Source organism: Caretta caretta, chromosome 8, assembly GCF_965140235.1.
Source record: "Caretta caretta isolate rCarCar2 chromosome 8, rCarCar1.hap1, whole genome shotgun sequence".
NCBI lineage: Eukaryota > Metazoa > Chordata > Testudines > Cheloniidae > Caretta > Caretta caretta.
Window position 1 is genome coordinate 90,571,616 of NC_134213.1, and position 24,230 is coordinate 90,595,845.

Below are 24,230 nucleotides of genomic sequence, written 5' to 3' on the forward strand. Positions count from 1 at the left end.
AACTGATAGTGGTAGAAACAGAAGAATGGCCACACTGGGTCAGACCAAAAGTCCATCTCGCCCAATATTCTGTCTTCTGACAGTGGCCAATGCCAGGTGCCCCAGAGGGAATGAACACAGCAGGTAATCATCAAGTGATTCATCCCCTGTTGCCCATTCCCAGCTTCTGGCAAACACAGGCTAGGAACATCATCACTGCCCATCCTGGCTAATAGCCATTGATTGACCTATCCTCCATGAACTTATCTAGTTCTTTTTTGAATCCTGTTATAGTCTTGGCCTTCACAACATCCTCTGGCAAGGAGTTTCGTAGGTTGACTGTGTGTTGTGTGGAAAAAATACTTCCTTTTGTTTGTTTTAAACCTGCTGCCTATTCATTTCATTTGGTGGCCCATAATTCTTGTGTTCTGAGAAGAAGTAAATAACACTTCCTTATTTACTTTCTCCACACCAGTCATGATTTTATAGACTTCTATCATATCCCCTCTTAGGCATCTCTTTTCGAAGCTGAAAAGTCCCAGTCTTATTAATCTCTTCTCAAATGGCAGTCGTTCCATACCCGTAATCATTTTTGTTGTCCTTTTCTGAAACTTTTCCAATTCCAATCTATCATTTTTGAGATGGGGCGACCACATCTGCACGCAGTATTCAAGATGTGGGTTTACTATGGATTTATATAGAGGCAATATGATATTTTCTGTCTTATTATCTATCCCTTACTTAATGATTCCCAACATTCTGTTAGCTTTTTTGACTGCCGCTGCACATTGAGCAGATGTTTTCAGAGAAAGCAGATGTTTTCAGAGACAAAAATGATTTTTTAAAATGCTGGCTCTCTCCCCGTTCCTCTCCTCTCCACTCCCAAATAAATTTTAGGAGCGTTTGCTTTGTTTGTGAAAGGTGCTTATTTGATAGCCCTGGATCATGAAATCCCAAATCCCTGAGTTTATTCTCTGAATGTTACTATGCCACTATCCTGAATATGTGCTTTAGCCCAGGTCTAGGGTTACCATAGTGCAGGAGTCCCTGTGCTGAGACTGCCAAACAGGATCGGAAGGATGGCATAGTGTTGGCATGCTGGACTGCGGCTGGACTACACCCAAATCACTGCAGCTGTGCCGCTGTAGCCCTGCTAGTGCAGACGCGCTCTGCCAACAGCAGAGAGCTCTCCCATCGGCAAACTACATCCACTTCTGCAAGTGGTGGTAGCTATGTCAATGGGAGAAGCTCTCCCGCTGACATAGTGCTGTACACACCGGCACTTAGGTCGATGTAATTTACGTGACTGGGGGTGGCTTTTTTACATCCCTGAGCGAAACAAGTTATACCAACATAAGTGCCGGTGTGTAGAAGCCCTGGGACTCAGAAGACCTGTGTTCAGTTCCTGGTTCAGATACAGACTTCTGGTGTGATCCTGGGCAAATCACTTCATCTCTCCTCCCCATCTGTAAAAAATGGGTACATTTCCCTACTTCACAGGGGTGTTGTCTGAATGTAATCCATTAACGATTGTGATGTGCTCAGATACTAACTACAGTGCTGAAGCCTATGTGAGTATCTAGATGCAGAGATCGCCAGCCCATACTAGGTTAGAATGGGTGGCATCAAGTTGAAATGTTTGGTTTTTATCATGAATTACTAGCCTATCTTCTGTTTGCTCAGTCCAATTGATTTTTAGACATTTGTATAGGTGGATTTCTCACTGTATAATGCAGAAGAATGTCCTTGAACAATACAATAGTCACATGTTGCTCTGCATTTATATTTTAAGCACCCTAGGTAGTTCACATTTTAGTCATTTCCATTTGTAGTGATCTAGGAGTGTCAAATCTGACATACGGAATATAAAAAAAAAAAAGTTTATCCACCATGAAGCTTGCACAGCCCAACAAAGCAACCAAGCAATCTTATTGCTATACATGTGTGTCCTCCCCACATCCTGCCCTACTTGTTGTTTCATCACCATTTGGACATAGCAAATCAAATTGTGTTTTCCTGTAAAGCAGTAGTCATGAAAGCAGTAATGCCAAGAAGAAATTCTATTGCAATTTCCACAATTTGAGGTATTAAAGACGCTTGGCTTTCAACTTTATGCTTAACACTCCAGGAGAGGGGGCAGCTGGTACAATCATAACTTGTCATTGTACTATTGATTATATAACTCCTCAAATTCTATATTGCTGGGTAGAGAAGATTCTAGGCCACAGATGCACCTATGCAAGGAGAACCCACAAGTTTGAAAGTGACAAAATAAAGGACACCATCTCCAAAGATGTAATTTGGAATAAAAATCAAGACTAATTCTGCAGTAGGTTTGTATAAGTTCTTCCCCTTCATTATATTGTGTTAAAATACTGTATGAAGTAAAATGCAGAGAGCAAATCTTGCCAATATGCTTCATGTGAGAAATATGATGACAAGAAACCAATCTGAATATCCAGTAAAGCAAAACTCATGTTATTTTTTCAATTAATCTTGACTGGATCCTTACAGTGCTGAGAGACACACTTCACATTAGGCAGCCAGTAAATCCTGAATGATTCCTACACTGCCCTTATGCAAGCTGTGAAATTCTGTACAATCAGTCAAAGTGAATTTATTTCTGTTTTCTTTATTCAAAAATACCAAACTAGTGTCCCTGCTCAAAGTGCGACTATTCAATTTTTGCAGTGTTTTCTGAAAGAGTTCATGGTCCTGTTAGTCCTTGAGTAAAGCCTAGCCCAAGTTGGAGTGGAATAGCCATAGTACGAGCTGCCCCACTCTAAGGGGCGGGACATTTGCCTTGTTTAAGCAAACTGTTCCCTAGTTCACTTACTGCTCTGTTTTCTGTTATCTTTGTCCAGTCGTAGCACCAGAAAATCAGTAAAGGTGGAGCCAGACCCTAAATCTTAACTCATCCTGGACAAGTAAATACTGAGAATCTCTACTGGACACTCCAATACACAGCCTTTCCTGTTATAAAGTGCAGTGGGAACCTTACTTTGAAGTCATTTTTCATTAAACTGTTTCATTGCAAGAAGAGGTTCACTGTAGCTGGAATTGTAACTTACACTTCACTTTGCACTGAAACAATTTGATATTTGCATTATACTTCATTAGAAACGGAGTTTCCCTATATTCAAGTTTGTTATCAGGTTCCATTGAAATCTGAAGCACATATTTTTCTGGCCCAAAATTTACATTTCCAGTATTTTACAGGCATGTTGCACTTATATTAGACAAAGCTTAATCCATGATTCTTCTATGAGTTCTTTCCTTCACATTTTGTAAATGAGGGTGGGAATCCACAGAGGGATCCATCTTTCATGCATGGATCCTCCCCTTTTATTAATTATTATTATGGATTTCTTTTATTACCATAGAGCCTAGGAACCCTAGTCGTGGAACAGGATCCCATTGTGCTAGGCACTGTACAAACACAGAACAAAAAGACAGTCCCTTCCCCAAAGAGCTTGCAGTCACTGATGATGCCACCTTTAGTTCCACTACTTTTCTGCAAAGGCCCCTTCACAGGGTGGGATTTGACCAGGGTGATGGTGACCCCATGTTTGGTGAGGCCTGAACACAGGGATATGCATCATGCCCCGTGGACAGCTTAATGAAGAGATAGTGCTGCAGTCTAGGGCCACATAATTTTTTTTCCCAGAGATCCCCTCTAAGACGGAGTGCAGAAGGAGCAGCCATAACTGGTCATTGGTATCATAGTTCCAAGGGAAAAGCAGAAGGATATTTGTCCTTCCTTGAGGTCTATGTAAGATCAAGAGTACCATATAAGACTTAAGTATAATTATCTACATCATGCAGAATTTCCAAAAACCATAGCACAAGAGAAACACAGCACGCTCGGGAAGCTCATTAAAAGTGTCAGGATTTATTGAACAAGAGCTAGTGATATTAAAAATTTGAGATAGATGGTATATTCATGTCTGAACACAAACGCCATAAGGTGCCATAAATAGTATGGGAGTTGGTAGCAACCTAGGGAGGCAGCATCTCCAGTGGCTAGGACATTGGACTGAGAGTCATAATAAATGGCCGCTATTCCCTGCTCTGTCGCTGACCTGCTATGTGGCCTTGGACAAGTCAATTCACCTTTATGTGCCTCCAATTCTTTGTCTTATCAACTGCAAGCTCGTTAGAGTAGAGACTTATGTGTTGCATGAGAACGGCTATACTGGGTCAGACCAATGTCCATCTAGCCCAGTATCCTGTCTTCCGACAGTGGCCGGTGCTAGAAGCTTCAAAGGGAATGAACGGAACAGAGCAGTTACCAAGTGATCCATCCCCTGTCATCCAGTCCCAGCCTCTGGCAGTCAGAGACGTAAGGTATGTCTACACTGCAGTTAGACACCCGTGGCTGGCCCAGGCCAGCCAACTCAGGCTCGTGCGGCTCAGGATATGGGGCTGTTTTATTTCAGTGTAGACTTGGGCTACAGACTTGGGCTTGGGCAGCAGACCAAGCTCTGGGTCCATCCCACCTCTCAGGGTCCTAGAGACCAAGCTCCCACCCAAACCTGAACATATACACCGCAATTAAGTAGTCCTGTAGCCTGAACCCCACAAGCCTGAGTCAGCTGGCACGGGCCAGCCATAGATTTCTAATTGCGGTGTAGACATACTCTTAGGTATACCCAAAGCATGGGGTTGCATCCCTGACCATCTTGGCTAATAGCCGTTGATGAACTTATCCATCATGAACTTATCTAATTCTTTCTTTAACTCAGTTATAGTTTTAGCCTTCTCAACATCCCCTAGCAATGAGTTCCACACACTGACTGTGCATTGTGTGAATAAGTACTTCCTTATGTTTGTTTTAAATCGGGTGACCCCTGGTTTTTGTGTTATGTGTTTACACAGTGCCTCGGACAATGAGGCCGAATCTCCACTTGAAGCTTTAGGCAATAGAACTAAGTGGTGTGCTCTCAATTCTTCACTGATATAATTAAGCTGTGCAGTGCTAAGAAAAGTATGACTCAATTTAACGAAGGTACAAGTATAACTTGAAAGTTAGTTTGATATCTTAAACAATTCCTTTACAAAGTAAATTTTATCTATAGAAAATATGTATCAGCTCAAAAGTTATTCCACTGCGAACAGTGCTAACATATCACATTGCATAAAGGCTTCCACAGACCAGATGTTCCTGAAGCGAGTACATGAACTGTAACTGACTCCTTTCAGAGATGTACATAGGTGGAAAAGTAGTGGTGTGTTGTGAATTGTTGGACACATAAGAGTGATAGATGTGCTATTTTATAGGCTGCCAGCTCCAGTTCTTTAAAAAAAAAATCTTTTTACAGAGTAAAACAATTAAATGCAACCCCAAATCTTTTTTTCTTATTTCACTAAACTTTTGCCCCAACTTTTTAACTCATCTTTCTCAAATATGTAAACATCTTCAGCTATGTAGCTTTTATTTTATTTAAAGTGATTTAGTAATGTATTATACCACCATGGATTCAGCTCTGCTGGCTACAATTTCAAGTTCTACAGAGTGAACTTCATTTCTTCTACTTGCTTCAGATTTAGAGCCTCTAGCATCACATAAAGCCAAGGATAGTGACCACACATATATGCACAAGTACAAGGTCTAGTCTGTTTTACAAGTTTTATTAAAGTCACAATTAAAGTTATGATTACCTATGCATATAAAGACCTATGCTCAAGTTACAAATATAGTCATGCTCACATCCTTAACGGTATTCTTAGAGTCTGATGGATGCCTTGCCAACTGATCATCAGTAGAGGGATGGTTCCTGCTGGAATTTTCCCATAAGGAACTCATTTTACGCAATCTGGTTGCCCTCTTTTTATCTTGTGTTTCTGACTACACCTAACACTCTGCACATGCACATGAAGGTGTCCATCCTCTTTTTCCTCATTTGTATTGTGTTCCCCAAGAATATTGTGTACCCCCTGTTTAATAGGTTGTTTGTAGTCCCTTTTATTCTCATTACCATCAACACACATAGTGCACTCTGTGGTTAGGGCCTGTGTTAGAAAAAATGTGCCTCTAGGGCATTTTGGGATCTAAAATTTATCTTACAGCTAATTTTTCCCAATATCACCCATTGGTACATTTGTTCCCGTAATTTTGCAGCATAGGGTTATTCTTTGGTCACTTACTTATGTCAAGCATTTCTTATGCCTATGGCCTAGTATGGTTAAGTTAAAATCTTACAGGCCTCAGCATGTAAGCCTTGCATTTTAGCCCTTCGTACCTAGATACCTAATACATACTTATCCCTTCTAACTACTAATTAATCTAATAGTTCTATAATCCTACAATTTAACTTTATTTAACATACAATGATTATGCATAACTTGACGTTAGTTAATCAACATCACACAATAAATGAATGATAAAATGAAGTAATTGGCTACTGCTAATAACATTCCCCTTTGACTTGTCTTTAGCTAAAAGCCAGCGTTTGGAAAAACTTAGTTAATGATGCTATGTAATTTCCTTCCATCTTGCCTTAAAATAGGATATTTCCCATATACTTAACTAGTAACACTGATCATGAACAATGCATGTAGGTATCTCTCATCATAGTATAACAGCTGCATGGCTAACCAAATATCCTAATGTCTGACAAACAGGTCGCTCTGTCTGGTTTATAGAGGTGAGGGCTGTGAGCTACGCCTGAGGAGAACTGATTAAAGTCTATGGCAACTGTAAATAAGGCTTGCTAATTTCATATCTGAATATTTCACTGGACTCTATCCCCGTTAAATATATAAAAAATTGCCTGTATCAATATAATATTTACATAGGATATTCATTCCCTTTTATTAGTCTATTCTGTAATGTATAAGAAAGTTTTCCTGAAAGTGTAACTCATTTGTATTCTCAATTAGTTAATTAAATTAGCTCTAAACGCTGTTTAAGATATGTTTTTGTTTCTTTCATCAATGTAGTTCAGAACAATACTACACATGCAATAAGGAACTGAGAAGCAGAACAAAGCCAACTTCACCCTAGCTACAAAAATTTATGGTTGAAGTTTGCAACTAAATTTTATATTTAAAAAAGACTGTTGAACAAAAGGTGGGTAATTTAAGGAAAATAATTTTGCATCCTAAATCATGAACTAGTTGTTGCTTTGATTACTACATTCAATTCCTTTGAAAAGTATATTTTATTCATTATTCTGTTTTACCATCGTGAAACCAAGTTAGTGAACTTTTGGGGGCACTGTTGAAATATTCACATATTTCAACACATATTGGGCTAGTCACCAAATGTTGTTCTATGCATTAAGGGCCTGCTCCTGCTCCCATTGAAGCCAATAGAAAAACTCCCTTCGATGGGAGAAGAATCAGGTCCTGAAAGCCTCATCCAAAGCAAAAACCTTTCCACTGACTTCAGTGGGCACTGGATCAGGTCCCAAATGAGGCTGGATTTACACTGATGTTTAATATGCCTGTGTTTTGTGGAATATAGTCTAGACAAAGAATGCAGCTTTTCCATATTGTATATCCTCAGTTTTCACTGATATGGCCCTCTCTGGTTATTCCAACAGATAGCACATATTTCTATCAATCTGAACGTACTTCATTGAATGAAGCTCATTAAAGTACATTCGGATTTTTCATTCAGCATCTGAAGTGGCTCCAGCTCTAAGCCCATTTCAGTTTCAGTCAATGAGGCCTAATGAGTCTCTTTCCCTGGCTTTCTTGTATCACAGCATTTTTTGATTTGAGGACATATGAGCAAAAGGGAATAAGCAAATTAGTGGTCATTAAAGCAGCCCTTTTTATGGCAAACTGCTGCACCCCAAGGGTTGCCCAAACCACTAAAGGAATTAGTGTCTGCAGCATTAAGAGTCAAGGCCCAGGAGAGCAAAGAACGTAGAAGGCAGATGACAGCGTCAAAAGGTAGAATCCCTACAGCAATTCTGCCCTTGGATACCTGTGACTCAAATTTTGAGATTCTGAAGTGCTTAGTGGCTGTACTTGGAACTCATCCCTGGAAATGCTTATTCAATGAGAAGTCCCAGCTCAAGCAAGAAGTCACATTGAACTCAATAGGACTTACCCACATGAGTAAAGGTTTGCCGGATTATGCTCTTAATCTGGCAACCCACCCCCATGCATCATGCAGTTATTATAATCTAGCGCCAGGGTGGCCAACGTGTGGTTCCAGAGCCTCATACGGCTCTTCAGAAGTTAATATGCGACTCCTTGCATAGGCACTGACTCCCGGGGCTGGAGCTACAGGTGCCAACTTTCCAATGTGTCGGGGGGGGGGGCTCACTGCTCAACCCCTGGCTCTGCCACGGGCCCTGGCCCCACTCCACCCCTTCTCCCAAGGCTCCTGCCCCTTCCCCAGATTCTGCCGTGCCCTTGCTCCTCCCCCTTTCCCCCAAGAGCCTCCTGCATGCTGTGAAACAGCTGATTGTGGTGGGCAGGAGGCATGGGGAGGGAGAGGGAGGTGCTGATCAGTGGGGCTGCCAGCGGGCGGGAGGCACTGGGGGCGGGGAGCTGATGGGGAGGCTGCTGATGTATTACTGTGGCTCTTTGGCAATGTACATTGGTAAATTCTGGCTCCTTCTCAGGCTCAGGTTGGCCACCCCTGGTCTAGTGGTTTTAAACATGTAATATCTGTGCCATCCTCCAAGGAAGAGAATTCCCCTTAGTGAAAATAATTAGTTTAATAAATATAAGAGGAGAGTCACAAAGATAGCTTTCCCCTTGTTAAATGTTTAAGGTACTTAGAATCTATAGCATAGTAGCTAGTACATATTCGATAGTGAGGAATTGTATTCCTTCAATTCCCATTGTGTTATTTTGATGTTTAGTGTAGTTAGACTGCAAGAATGTAGCGTAGTTAAGACTCATAAATTTTGGAAAGCTAGCAGAATCCTTTCTAGCATTCATAATCTACCTAATCTAACCTTTTTACTCTAATACTACATTCATCTCTTTGGTATCTGCACTGCATCATTTACATGTTAAAGGTCCAATCTGCTGAGACACTGGCTGCCAGTTCTTGATACCTTACAGAATTAGAATCCAAGACTGGGTTTACATTCTCTTTCAGACTATTTCAAAAACACTTTAGTCTCTAGCAGCGGTCATTACTGAAGCAACCATTTTTTTTACACCCTTTTAAAAAAAATATAAAAAAGCATGACTTAGTTTTCTTCTTCAGTTATAATTTAGCACTGTAGATAACTTCATTGTTATACAAACAGTTGGATGCCCCTGGAACACTAGAAAAATACTATTTTATCTTTTTATTTAAAAATAAAATTAAAACCTCCCATCTGGACATATTAGTTCCACTCATGCACATCAGTTCCATTTCTCAAGACCCTATCTGAATGCTTGAATAGTATATATATTTTATATGCACCCATATCAGAGATGTACCAGTGCTGCATGGGACTTGAGCTCCATGATGACCTGCATATTATGTAGCCCTTTGCAGTAGTAGTAAGATGTGCCTCTATTTGAATTATTATTTGATGGCTTGTGCTAGGACTCCCAGGCTCTTAGCTGCATAGCAGGAAGCTGGAAGCCCTAGCCCTAAAACAGTCTGCAGCTCCCAGAAGCTGCAGACTCTGGCAGTCCAAGCTCACCAGCAATCTACCAGGTGAGCTGGGAGGAAACTAGGCAGGTTTCTAGTAGAAAGCTGCCTGTGTTGGGCAGAAGATTGTTGAAATCAAACTGTTGGTTTATATGAATTGGCATTTTCCAACAAATGTTTCACTGGAAAATTTCTGGCCAGCTCTACCTAACCCACATTCATGTCACCCTTATCCATTGTACTATTGGAAACATTTTCAAAAGTGCCTAAGTTGCATGGACAACTCACGCTTGAAAATGGGGCTTAGGCTCCAAAGTCAGTTAGGCGTGTTAGAAAATTTTACTCTCTGTCTAAATTCAGGCCCTGATCCTGCAAACCGTTTAATGTGGGCAGACCCTAGGCCTACGCTGAGTTCTCTTGACTTCAGTGGGCTGTAGAGGGCTCCTCCCACAAAGATCTGATTACATGGCCAAGGCCTTAGATTATGAGTTCTGGGGTACAAGGAGCTATGCCCATTTATGGCATTTTATGGGTAATAAAATTGTCATCAAACCATGGAAATACCAGAATGGTAGACTGTATCAGAACAACATGTATAGACTGAGAACACAAGCTTATAAATTAAATTACAATTATACTCAGACTCATAAACTTTAAGGTCAGAAGGGGCCATCATGATCATCTAGTATGACCTCCTGCATATTGCAGGCCACAGAACCTCACCCACTCCTGTCAGACCCCAAATCTCTGGCTGAGTTACTGAAATCCTCAAATTGCGGTTGAAAGACTTCAAGTTACAGAGAATCCACCATTTACACTAGTGTAACCTACAAGTGACCCGTGCCCCATGATGCAGAGGAAGGCGAAAAAAACCCCAGGGTCTCTGCCAGTCTGACCCAGGAGAAAAATCCATCCCGACCCCAAATATGGTGATCAGTTAGACGTTGAGCATGTGGGCAAGACCCAGCAGCCAGACACCTGGGAAAGAATTCACTGTAGTGACTCTACTGTAGTGTAGAGCCCTCCCCATCTAGTGTCCCATTACCAGCCATTGCAGATATGTACTGCTAGCAGCCGCAGATTGCCTACAATGGCATGTAGCTAGTCTGATCATATCATCCCCCGCATAAATTTATCAAGCTCTATTTTGAAACCAGTTAGGGTTTTGCCCTCACTGCTCCCCTTGGGAGGCTGCTCCAGAACTTCACTCCTCTGATGGTTAGAAACCTACATCTAATTTCAAGTCTAAACATGTTGATGGCCAGTTTATATCCCTTTGTCCATACACATGGAATATTGATATAACAATCAAATGCCAGTAATAAAATCGGTGTAAAGGAGCTTTAGCTCTATTGGTTCATCTCTTGTAAGAAATACAATAGGATTGCCTATTATAGTACCATTTGGAATGTTCCTCTCCACAAAAGTGATAGTTTTCCACTTGTTCCTGTTTTCATGCTTCTCCTTTATTAGTCTTTGCTTTCCTTCTCCTTAGTTCCCTTCTTGTCACCCTTGTTCGCCTTCTCATATATGCCCTAGATTTTTTTCTATTAAACTAGCCTTACCTCTGCACAAATTATTTCTGAAAGTCCTCTCACTTGAAGAGTTGTTTCTAGTTAATTTCAGTCTGCACTTCACCCCTATGTTCTATTTGCCCAGAGAGAGCATTTCTCTCTCACTCTCTGATTTGTATCTGGGAAAGAAATCAGTGATTGCTATGCAGTAGCTGACTCTAGAAAGGGTTTGCAAAGTATATTTTGAAGACATTTTCAGTAGAAGTGTGTATCACCACTGAGGTCCATAAGGTGTTTCCACAACAAACTGCTTTACATAAAATGTAATTTCTACCAAATGACCTTTACTGTACCATTAAAAAAAAGTGTATTGTTACATTAAACACAGATTGTATGTGTGTTAAAGTTATGTTACAGGTCATAGCCAAACCATCAAAACCAAGTACATTCTGATCTGAATTATGGCTGTACAGAGTCCTTGTTTCCGCATTCTAACACTGTATGGGCCTCTGTCATCAGTTCCCTTCTCACCAGTAAGTATTGTCTACTTTTATATTCAAATCTATCGTAACCATTACATTACCACCAGTGCCGGTCCACCAGTGGGAGCTCTAGCATAAGCTCCAGCCGCTGCCTGCATTTTTAGTAGTCTCTCACGAGCTGGCCTTTGATAACTTTTCTTCAAAACTAGTCAGACACAGATGGATTCTGGAGAGCATATAGCCTTCTAGATCAGCTGCAGAGGTCTCCAAAATATATAATCTCCTAGGAGCCTTACCTAGAATTCTTATGTCCAGTCCACACCTTCAGTGAACTTTCTTTGAGGTAAACAGGAACTTTGTGGGGGGGGTGTCTCTGTCTTGCCAAGAGATTGCGACACTAACTTATGCTTCAGTAGACATGCAGCTAACTGATAAAATATGGATTCAGGCACCATCCTATCTGAATGGACACTTAACACACTCTTGTGGTAGAAGTTATATGTAGTCATACATAATATGAAGAAGCGGAGTCTCATGGTTAAGGTATAGGAGAAGGAGTCAGTCCATCTGGACTCTGTTCCTGATTCTGACACAGAGTATGTGTGTGACACTGGATGACTCAATTAACTTCTCTGTACCTCAGTTTCCTCATCTGTAAAACAGGGCTGATGCGCCCCTCCTTCATGTAGAGTTCAGAGGCTTCATTAGGCACTGGTGAGATGCTATACATTGGCCAATAATATTTATGCAGACACATTACTCCCAGGCTTAGTACGTGAATAGTGTTTTCAGGAAAAACAATGAGGAGTCCTTGTGGCACTTTGGAGACTAGCAAATTTATTTGGGCATAAGCTTTCGTGGGCTAAAACTTACTTCATCAGATGCATGGAAAATTTTAACTTTTGGAAATTGTCACTGGAAAATAGGTCCTTTTTGGATCCAATCTAGTACCAAATTATAAGGGCTAGGTAGGATCTGGTGATCTGAATCCTTGTTCCCCTCTCCCTGAAATTCAAAACTATTTGAATTGGCTGTTCCTGTTTCACCCATCTCTAGTGAAAGGCAAATGCAGAGGTGAGAAATGTTTCAGATTTGCCTTTGAACATTGAGACATTTGACTCATGCATTAAACATTTGTTTTCCCATGTCAGATGAAACCAGGAGTGCTACTGTAGCAAAGTATAAAACAAACAGGGATCTCAAAAGCCTTGTTGATGTTTATTGGAGCAGATCAAATACCTCAAAAATATTTACAAACATTTAAGCCACGAAGTCACTTTGGTGACTATTCAAGGCCCTTCTTATTAGTTTTACACAAATATCTGTATCTGATCTTGGGTTAGCAAGAATATTCAGCAAAAGAAAGAATCACGAAACACATTTGCAATTGTACTCTCTCAAATACTTGCACCAGAAGTGTTCATGTAGCCATCCTGAAAGTATTTTGTGGGTTTGAGAGTGAGTCAGTCAGGGAGCAGATCCATTCCCATGTGACTTACGGTGTTTGCGCTAGGAGGTTGTTCCCTTAAGCCTTTCTTGGAAAGTAGTTCACAAGTAATCTACAGCCAGAAATGTTTGTCTAAACTATCTGACAAATAATTTTGAACAAGTTTGTAAAAATCTACGTCTGAACAAGAATGAGTCATGAAAAGAGCAAAGGGCGAGTTTAATCAAAAATCACATGCTGAATAGTTGGCCCAACTCTACTAAGAATCTTTAAAACAATTCATCTGAATCTGAAACTCTTCTAATTCTCTTTCCCTATGGGCCTCCTTGAGCCTTGTCCCAATTGTTGTCTGCCCTCAGACAGTACCCATCATTAGGTCTTATCTTCACTATGGAAGGCTCTACCATATGCAGAACTATCCCCTTGACATAGCTTCCTTCCTCCTTTCCTACTAAAAAAAATTCCTAGCATTCTTATATCCAAGGTTTTGTAGTGTGACTAGTGTTGGCCCCATAATTATTATGGTCTTCCTTCCCAACCCTTTCTTTCCTTGTTTTGATATTAGACCTCATTAACTGGGTTTGCTTGTCTGAATTTTGAAGGGTTGTAGTCATTGTATTTTAATCTTGTTAAAACTTTGGAGAGGAAGTATGGAATGCTGGTCTAAGTACAGGATTTAGTATTAGAAAATAGGCATTTTTGTTCTACACACTGTGACTTCTTGGCCACGTCACTTAACCTCTTTGTGCCTGTTCACACTTCTGAAAAATGTATATCTTAAAGCACCCCTAACTAACCAGCTAGATTTGTGAAGGGTGAGAATTTTAGAAGCACTCACCGTTGGCCTAATTGTGTTCCCATTAAAGTCAGTGGGAGTTTTACCATTGATTTTAACAGGAGCAGAATCAGGTCAATGTGGAGTTCAACTTACTCAGCTGTTTGCCTCAATATTGTGCAGCAGTGAGTCACAAAGATTAATTAGCCATTTTGTGTATAAGTAATGTCTATAGCTGCATGTTGCATTATAGGATTTTTCAGTTGTGCCTAGAAGAGCAACATCAACAACGCAAGAATTTAGGAATCAGTTTTTGCTTAGAAGTATAACTTTGCAGTGCTTAAATTTCTTTTTAAAATGGGATCATTCTCAATGAAACAGTGCAACTAGCTAAAATAAAGATTAAAAACATCAGACTGCCTTTTAGAAATAACGGCAAATAAGTTACCACTGGATAATTGCAATTCCTGCTGCTGTAATGTTCAGTTTAGGGCACAAAAATAATTGAAACAGAGTTTTGGTTCAGTTAAGAGAAAATTATTTAAATATAAATAAAACCCAATTTTTTTTATTTAAAAAAATTTTTTAAAGAAAAGCTTAAAAACCAAGAACCTAATAGATTTCCTTTAGGGTATATTTGAGATCCCTGAGCATATTTGTTCAAATGTCATTTGACACAATCAACTGCGTGTCCAAAAATCCTCATGACCTGATTTTCAGAGGTGTTAGGAACCTTCAGCTCTCATTAGCTTTAATACTCAGTACCTTTGAAGAGAAATCAGGCCATCTGCTCCCCACTAGCTATGATGAAATCAAGGAGAAAAACTCAGTGTACAAAATGTTTTAATGAAAATTTAGAGAAATGTAACATGGCATTCACCATATTGCATCAGATTACTATTCCATCACATTTTATATCCTACCACCCTGGCGGTTGCCAATGGCTGATATTAACCCACATTGCACCTAGCCTATCATTATTTGTATGATGAGGTGGTACTGAGAGGCCTCAACTGAGATCAGTACCTTATAGTGCTAGGCACTATAAAATCCACAGTAAGAGACATGCCATGCCCCCAAAGACTTACAGTCAAAACAGACAAGGAGTCAAAGGGAAAATAGAAGCATAAAGAGTTGAAGTGACTTGCCTAAGGTTGCACAGCAGGTCAGTGGCAGAGCTGATAACACAACCCAGGTCTCCTGACTCCCAGTCTGGTGTCCTACCCACTGAACCACAAGTCTGCAATAACTATGTGAAGCTGTACATGAGGGGGCGAAGAGAGGGTCCTTCTTTCCCCCTTCATTTCATCAGCTTCATTGCCTCATTCACTTAACTGACCTTGCAGAACTGTCCCCAATGTTATTGATGGTACCTGATAATATCCAGTAGGCCAAAAATGATTAAATGTGGGTCAAAAAGTCTAATAGCAACTGTCCCAAGAAGCACATTTCCTTTACCTCCAAAGAAAGGCACGGAGCAGGGAAGAGGCAATAACATGACTAGGAGCGTTAGAAAAAAAAGAAAAGTAGTAACCAGCAATGGCAATGAATTCACTAGCTGTGTTACAAATGTACCTATACACACCTACCAGGCTGCATCTTTCTTAGTATAAATTCCTTTTCCTCTACTTTGTCTTTCTTCTGACACTTTCTTCCTCCCCCTTGTTGTTCCATCTCTCTTTCCACTCTCTCCCTTTTGCTTCATACAGGGAAGGAACACATGTGAAGAAGCTGTTTATATTCCTCATATTAAACTCACAGGGGTGTGGAAGGAGCAAGTTCTTAGAGCCACTGACGCTCCCTCCAGCATGCAGGTCACATTCGAAGGGGCATCTTCAGATCAACTTAGGCTCCATGTTTAGGTTGTGTGAAATCAAGGTTTTGGAAAATCTAAAGGTCAAAAGCTTCCATTGCTTTTTAAAAAACCCTATTTCAGTGAAATGTTTTTTTTTCATTTAGTTGGTTTTAAATGTTTCCCTGCAGGGTGCACAAAACCCCCTTTGCTGCAGTGCCATAGAAAAGGAAAATCAAAGCAAAACGAACTTGTCTATTTTCATTTTCCAACCTGAGTGAAATGCAAAGGAAACAATCTACATTCCCAGTAAAAAGAGCAAAGCAAAACTTTAAAATTCCTTTGTAAACAGTTCTGTTTTCAAAGGCTGAGGTGCTAATCCTGGGGGATTATTTGTGAAGGTGGATCCCTGTGCCTACATGAAGCCTCATTGATTTCAGTAAAACAACGAGGAATCCAGTGGCACCTTAATGACTAACAGATTTATTTGGGCATAAGCTTTTGTGGGTAAAAAACCCACTTTTTCCTCAAGAAGTGGGATTTTTTACCCATAAAAGCTTATGCCCAAATAAATCTGTTAGTCTTTAAGGTGCCACCAGACTCCTTGTTGTTTTTGTGGATACAGACTAACACGGCTACCCCCTGATACTTGATTTCAGTGAGGCTCTGTGCAGGTGCCTGGGTCCTCCTGAGAGGGGATCAGCTTACAGGACTGTGGGGCCTTAGATGCTAATGCAAGTAAGAAAATGCCATAGATTTCCCTCAATATGATTTCTAAACTGACAGTTTTCCTTGAACAAGTCCACAAGTGAAGTCTGGCCCATGAGCTGTAGTTGACTGTAACTGAGCCAAACATTTAAAGATTTGCCATCTGTAGTAACTCACCCTATCACTGTTTTCTTCATGAAAGTTTCTCTGCTCCCTTGTAGGATCCCATCCTGTTATTATTATATATCCCTAGTGCTTACTGAGGCAGTGCCCAGGGCCCCCTTGTGCAACATGCTGTACAAACGCAGAACAAAGATAGTCCCTACCCCAAATCTGCAGCACTCCTAAACATGCCATGCATCTGCTCTAGTGGATGGAATTCGGAGGTTCAAAATTGTCACTCATCTCTCCACTGTCTCCAAAGTGGTTATTCACCTGTACAGCCCATGCTGCTGTTTAGGTTGTGCCCTCTCCCAATCTGTTGCCATCAAAATACAGAGTAGCGTGTAGCTATGAAAGAACAACTCGTGCAAATCCAATGAAGAAACATTTTTGCTCATTGGAATGGGAACAACTTTTGGCATCGCAAGATGAACCCTCAGGATTTGTAAATTCACTGGTGCAGGGACCCCGGGCCTGAGTCACAGTCACAAAGAGGGTATGCCTTCACCGCAAATTAAGGTGTAATTGTAGGGCAGGTAGGCCCACTTGTGCTTGTTTTAGTCTAGCTAGCACAGGTAACCATAGTAGTGAAGTTGCAGTACCATGGATCCCAGCATGAGTCAGCAATCCAAATACATAGCCAGAGTTCTCAGTGAACTGGTATTGGAGTAGGCAGTAGTCCACTCTGAAGCCCACTCTGCCTCATTCTCACTATCACGGTTACCAGTGCTAGCTAGATTAAAGCTAATACAGGTATGCCTACCTGCACTGCAATCATACCTTCATTTGCAGTGCAGATGTACTCTGAGGCCCCTTTATCCCCCTGTGGTAGTGTAAGGGGCATTCAGATGGGTGCAAATGTCATTTGTGCACACTTAGAGGCCCCTCTACACTGGGCAAGTGGAGTACAGAGACCTTAGTGTAAATGAAAATCAGGACCCACGTCATCCTCTGTTTTGTTCACCACTGAGCTCACTGTTGGTGTTTAAATGATTCTTTTGTGGATTACAAAGATTTGGAGTCTGCCCTGTGACGTGTCTTGGCTTGCATTCCTGAGATGTATTTTGATGTTGTACAACAAAAAGATCATCAAGAACATTTAAATGAAAGCAGGCTTTGTCCAGCAGAAGGGATTTGCTTCTCACAGAGATGTGAAGTCACATCTGCCTTCTCCACCTGGTTAAGTGAATCAGCAAAAATTTTGTTGAGCCACAGGATTTGACTTTGCCTCTCCCTGAAAGTGTGACTAATAGTGGTGAAGAACAGGGCTGAGGAAAAGGCTTGAATCTCTCAGAAAATCCAGTTCTCCAGATAAACACACTTCAGGTTCTTTGCTACCAGTTGGGATAAGAAACATTCAATTTACAATCACTCAGATCAATCCTGAAAGTTAACTTTGAGGGGTCTAGTTTGCACAACTCTAGCTGAGACAGTCTTTAAATGATCATGAACATAGAGTTTGCAATCTAAGGCCTCAATCATGCAAATATTTATGCACATGCTTAATTTTTCTACTACAAGAAAACCCATGGGATTAGGGTGTAAAAAAGATGGTCTCCTGCCCTATATACCAAATTACCTGATTTATTATATGCTTTAAAAGTGACCTTGCCTTAAAATTTCAGCAACATTAGTTACCATCATCTGAGGGGTCTCTTTTCTGATAAGGTCATGTGACCCTGTCTTAGCTAATAGCAAAACAGGGACCAGCTGTAGGTTTTCAGACCTTCCATTTAAACAAACATATTTGGCCTCAAACAGTTCCCTCCCACCTCTGTGTCCCTTCATCTCCAGGATGTTGCTAAATCTTCAGCACATGTTCAAGGAATCACAGTCACATACACATATTAACAGGGAGGCCAAGAGTCAAAGCACAACTCTCCTGGACTAGAGTTAGAGGGTAAGATCACTTAGGGAATTCCCTCTGTTGCAGCTTGTTGTTGCTAGAGTCAGATGAACTTTACCCAGAAGTGGGGTAATGCTCTGCCATTAAAATCTTAACATTCACCTCCTCAGGCCCTGCAGTAATTTAAATGAAAAAATATTGTGGTACTCAGTGTGGAGTGGTGAATGAGTTGTTAATGGTGCCTACTGTAGGGGACATATTTTTAAGGTTCTCACAGCTCCAAGAATGGTAACTGTGGACATTCTGAATTAAAGTTAATGAAATTTCTATTTTAAAAAATAATTTCTACCTATATTATTGGCACACCTCCAGGGTTCCTTACGGGGCAGGATGGTCTGCTTACGCCATTGGATTGGGACTCAGAAATAGGGCTGTCTGGAAAAAAAAATTATTGTGCAAAATGTTTCTAAAACAGAAAAAAAATTTATCTAAATTTTCCACAGAAAAACATTTTTGGCAGAAATTCAAATAATAATAATAAAAAAAAACATTCAGCCAAAAGTTTTTTTGATTTCTGGGCATTCTGTTTTTTTTATTGAAAAAAAATCCCATGGATTGCAGACATTATTTTAACCAAAACCTCAATTTCTAATTGAAAACCAGTTTCAGGAGATCTGGGTCTAATTCCTAACTTTGCCACAGCCTTCCTGTATGACCTTATGCAACTCCCTTAATCTCTCTGTGTCTGTGCCCCAACTACAACACAGGAAGTGCATCTCCTCTCCCACCCTTTGTATTTTTTTGTCTATGAAGTTTGCAAGCTCTTCAGGACAGGGACTATGTCTCACTATGAGTATGTACAGAGCCTAGCACAATGAGGCTCCAGTGTCTGCTGAGGCCTTAACATGCTATTGTAATATAAAATAATTAGAGTTTATAAAGTAATATTTATGGGTATTTTCATGTAAGTGGCTTTACACAGCTGCTTATGCATCAATACCAAGGTGTATCAGTATCTCATTACATCTGATTTTTAAAGTGAATGGAAATTATGGCACCCTATTTATCTGGTAGTGTTACAATTGTGGTTTATAGAATATATTGTGCATGTTTATAGAGGTTTATTCTCCTCTCTGTGCCTTAGCGTTAACAGGTGTGTGACACACAACGAAGAATAGATTCTCACAATACCTTAGTATCAGTTAATACATTTCTGAATGCTTCCAAAGCATATTGGCTCAAGAACAGTAATCACTTTCCAGATTCTCTATTCATTAGTCATGTTGATATTATGTCCTTATCTACAGTACACAGGCTCTAACACTGATAATTGAAATGTAAACAGACCTACAGTGACCTATACAGAATCCTGAGTGTGTATTAGATATTAGATTGAAAGCACCGTCGTTTATTTATATCCTCTGAAAGTGTAGGATTGGTTTGTTTAATGTTGATCCAAAAATCCCCTTTACAGGGCATTTCAAAGCTACACTCTCTCCACCATCAAAGTATACAGACTTTGACAACCGTTTCCTGTTATATTGCTCATCCAAGTAGAAGCAGTTTTAGAAAATTCTTATAAAAAAAATACACAACTCTGTCAAAGAGATTGGAGTGGGGGTGGGAATAAAAACATACAGCAGGAAACAGAACAGGTTTGGGGCCTATGCTATATGGCTACATCCAAGATTAATCTGCACCAGGGTAAAGCCGTATGTGAAAGAAATTCGTTCAGTCAGCAATTGAATGTTTGAGCTTACACGACCAACGACATGCAGTAAAAAACAGTACTAAAGGGCAAAATTTGATTCCTCCTTAAAAGACAGAGCTCAAAAATACTGCATGTATCAGCTGTTAACATTTCTGGGGCTACAAACAAGCAGGGTCTGTCACAGCTGACTAAATATAGCACAGCCTGTGTTGTCTTAATGCTGTGTGTACCATCTAAATTACTTGATTTTTTTCCCCTTGAATGATGCTGTGACTCAGAGAAAACCCTCAGTTTAGAGGATGTTAGAAGATGGAGGCCCTAATCCAAATTCAATATCTGAATACAGGGTTCAATTTTCTAGTGCTGCAGGCCTTTTTCATTCCCATAGTATCCAAAATATGGACAGCAATATAGGGCAAGAATATATCAGGAAGTAAAACATTTCATGTTTTAAAGCCTGAGGAACGTAGAAACACTACAGTACGAAATATGTACCTTCAAAATGGTATTTAATTCACAGCCTCAGAAACATACCTGACATTCTGTGATTATTTGTTTCTGCCTTCACCTCTCAGAGCAGTCTTGTTTGCATCTGTCTTAATAAGGTCAAAGCAAACTACATTTAACTGAAAGTGATAAAGTCTTTTCTGAACTGAAATATAATTTTCAAAATTTTCTAGCTATTAAGGTCAGTTCGACCATATGTCCTGAAAATATATATGCCTGTATTTCTTTATATTAAATATTTTATTCTTAAACATATACCTGGTTAATCTTTCCCTCAGAAGCCGAGATGCACTCGGCTGCTAATCACACCATGCAGTTATTATTTTAACCTGGAAACATCACATTATTTTTCTCTATTGAAGGTAATATGCTCAGATGATGACATAATATTAAATATACATTTAGGTAGTCAAACAAAGCTCTAATGGTCTATATATAATTAGCTAGGTATGTGGAAAAGGGGATATTTTTTCAGTTATTCAAATGCTAAATATTCAGCTATGCACTTGCTAAATTCAGCATCTTAACTTGCCACCAAATGGTAATATGTGATATATTGAAATCAGAAGCAGATGTCGATGCAAAATCTTTCCCTCAGCATATTATATAACTGCATTTCTTTTTTTTACTAGGATCTTTGCATCAAAGATGCAGGATGCATTTTTAAAATGGTTACTCAGGAGAATATACTGTAAACGGTCCCACTTATTTAATTATACAACATCTCATTTTTCATCTATTGTATGCAATTCCCTTTATGGTCTTTTCTTACCTTTATTTTCAGATTCTTTCATTCTCCTCTTCCTCCTCTTGCTGCAGATCAGCAGGAAGCCCAGCTGATTTGCAAAATGCTGACTTTTGATTTGTCATTCACGGCCAGTCATAGGTCATGGAGGGTATGTCCATCAAGCCAGGGCACTGATGTGTGATAATTGTATGCAACTGTGTATGGTATTGGGTTATAGTTAGAATTATACAGAATCAGGAAAAGATGAGTATGTAAGCAGACATAACACATTTTCTAAAACGTGGCATGGAGTAGGATCTGGAGTCAAAGGATTTTCCCTTAATTCAATTCTGAATCAAGTTTCATTTAAAAAAAAAAATCTAAATCCTTTGGAAAAAATCAGTGATAAAGGAGCATGTAGGCAAAACAGCATCCAAAAGGTGTTCTTTGAGGAGAACCTTGAAATCAGAAGGCATCTAATCAACAAGTGAGATGGATTAGAAATACAGATATATTCGTTTCTCTGTTTTGTCATTCCCCTGGGGAATACACTTGTGTCTACAGATCATAACAATTCTAATCCCTTCTTGCATTAAACAATCAGTGTAAATCCAAAAAAATATTATGGAGTAAAGGAGAGTATATTGTGGTGGACTTGAAGCATGACCCATGTTTTGTGGATCTATAAATGCCCTAGCTAATTATTAGTATAACTTGGTTACTATTCATCCCATCATCCTGATCACAGTGCACCTATGGCTGCAGCAGGATTACGAGCTATGCATTCTGTTTCTTCTAAGCATGATGTTTTCAAACTAGTTCCAGTGATAGTTTTACCTATCCTTAAAGGTGCTTATCTGGCCCTTATTACCACAGTATCTGAGCAGCTCACATCTTTAATGTATTTATCCCCCCTCACCAACACCCTTGGGAGATAAGGAAGTGCTATTATCCCCATTGTACAGAACTGAGGCAGAGACACTAAGGCACTTGCACAATGGCACACAGAAAGTCTCTGATAGAGAAGAGAGCTGAATCAAGCTCTCCCAGGCTAGTACCCTGACCACTGAATAATCTTGCCCTCATTCTGCCATCACAACACTGTCCGACTCAGAGCATGAGGAAGCCATCTGTAAAATAAATGTATTTTCATCGCAATTTTCTGCCCCACTCACAATTCATCCAGGTTACAAAGTCAGTGGTGGGGGGGAGCACTTCAAGGTGCGTCGTAGCAGTGCTTATCCAGGTAGCGTTCCTGAAAGCAGCAGCAGTGGAATCCACAAGTCATGGAACAGCCCACAATCTATGGAACAGAAGCCTCAAAAAACCTGCGTTTTCCCCAGTTCCTTGTGGCGACAACCAGCTTTAGTTAAATAGCATATGGGTAACAAATACATTTTGTAGGACTCTGACTAAGATTAGCCTAGAAGTATCACTGGGAAGCACTCTTCAAAATAAAACTTTAGAAGACTCTTATTCAGTTTTGATAATAGATTTTTTCTTTTTTTAAGATTCATTTCATAGTTATTTTTTTAAATGTCTGATTATCTATACTGGTACCTAAGGCTTTGTGATTGTCACTCCAACTTGCAACTGTACAGTGGCAGAGTATATAAAATCTGGACCACCTGCTCCAAAAGTACAACCACTCTTGCTTGCACCATGGGGAATCTTCTTTACCTTTTGGCAGTATCAGGCCTATGACACACAGCTGAGAAATTTGGAGTCCATCCATTACAGGATACACATACACCAGCCAGATTATGATTCATAAGAACAAAGTCCCAGTATATTTGCCAGGGTTAGATAGGGAATGTACATCATTATATGTGGGGGGGTTTCAGATATAGCCCGTCAGTATTTATACAGGACTGGAAAAACCAGGGTTTCAGAAGACCTCACCTCCCATTTAGGCACCAAAGTCAGGGGTCAAATTTTCACATTGGATACTGAGTTATGTTGAAAATCAGGCCTGAAATGTATGAGTGGGAGCTTCTGGGTGCTAAAATCTTTTGAAAATCTGGTCCCAATTGTGAGTACTTAAGCACCTGAAAATCTACCCCTGTGTGTTCCTGGGGCCATAAATAATTACAAATGTAGTGAATCATACTCCCAGCCCTAAGGAGCTTTCTTAATCCAAGATTATCTACAGATCAATAAGGTGGGTGAGATATCTTCTATTGGACCAACTTCTTCTGGCGAAAGAAACACAGAACTCCTCTTCCGCTCTGTGTAAACTCGCAAGTTGGCTCTTCAACAGAAATTGGTCCAATAAAAGATATTACCTCACCCACCTGGGATCAACACAGCTATGACAACTCTGCAAACAACAGAGTAGAGCATGATGTAAAAGAAGGGGCACTTGCTGGAGAAGTGGAAGCTTGTTCCAAGCATAGGGCAGCCATATTGAAGGTGGGAAGCTGAGAGCACATGTGAAGGAAACAAAGGCTGTGCGTCTACACTAATCTTTTGCAGGGGAAGTCTCACCAGCACCAGTGGGAGCACTTGAATGGTCAGGGCTCTGCCTTTTTTACCATCATGTCGTCTAGACCTGCTCTGAACAGGGCGAGATGACACCATGGTAACACCACCAGCGTCCTCTCTTCACTAACTCTCCCACAGACAGTAAGGAAGTCCTGGGACACTTCCCCAGATAATCTAGCATAGGCAAGACCAGAGAAAGCAGCAAGGAGAAAGGACTGAGAGGGACATAGAGAGGGAAAGTGCGAAGGATCCTGGCATTGGCTGGGGTAGGGAAATGATGCTACCGAGCATTTTTCCTACTGTACATTTCTTAGTCTGCTCCAGGCCGCTACATAAGTACTTTGGGTTATTTCTGAAGATAAGGCCCTTGAAGTGCTCTAAGGCCCAGCCAGAGGTTACCTGACTCTTTGTCCTAAGGCTGGGAGTCTACACTAAGAAGTCAATGTAGTTGTATAGTTGTTTGTCCTCCTGGCACAGCCCAGCTTCACAGAGCTCTCCTCCTTGACCCGCCTGTTGAAAGGCCATTGTACACAGGAGGTT

General features: G+C 40.3%; 1 protein-coding gene across 2 annotated transcripts in view; it reads right to left on the reverse strand.

Moving 5' to 3' along the window:
• DNAJC6 (DnaJ heat shock protein family (Hsp40) member C6) overlaps nucleotides 1–21,477 on the reverse strand; it is a 90,844-nt gene extending 69,367 nt beyond the window's left edge. For both annotated transcript variants that reach the window (XM_048861566.2, XM_048861567.2), the window contains exon 1: nucleotides 21,252–21,477. In XM_048861566.2, coding sequence (XP_048717523.1) covers nucleotides 21,252–21,273 — 22 coding nt within the window. In that variant the 5' untranslated portion in view covers nucleotides 21,274–21,477. The remainder of the gene's footprint in view (nucleotides 1–21,251) is intronic.
• Nucleotides 21,478–24,230: the final 2,753 nt, after the last annotated feature.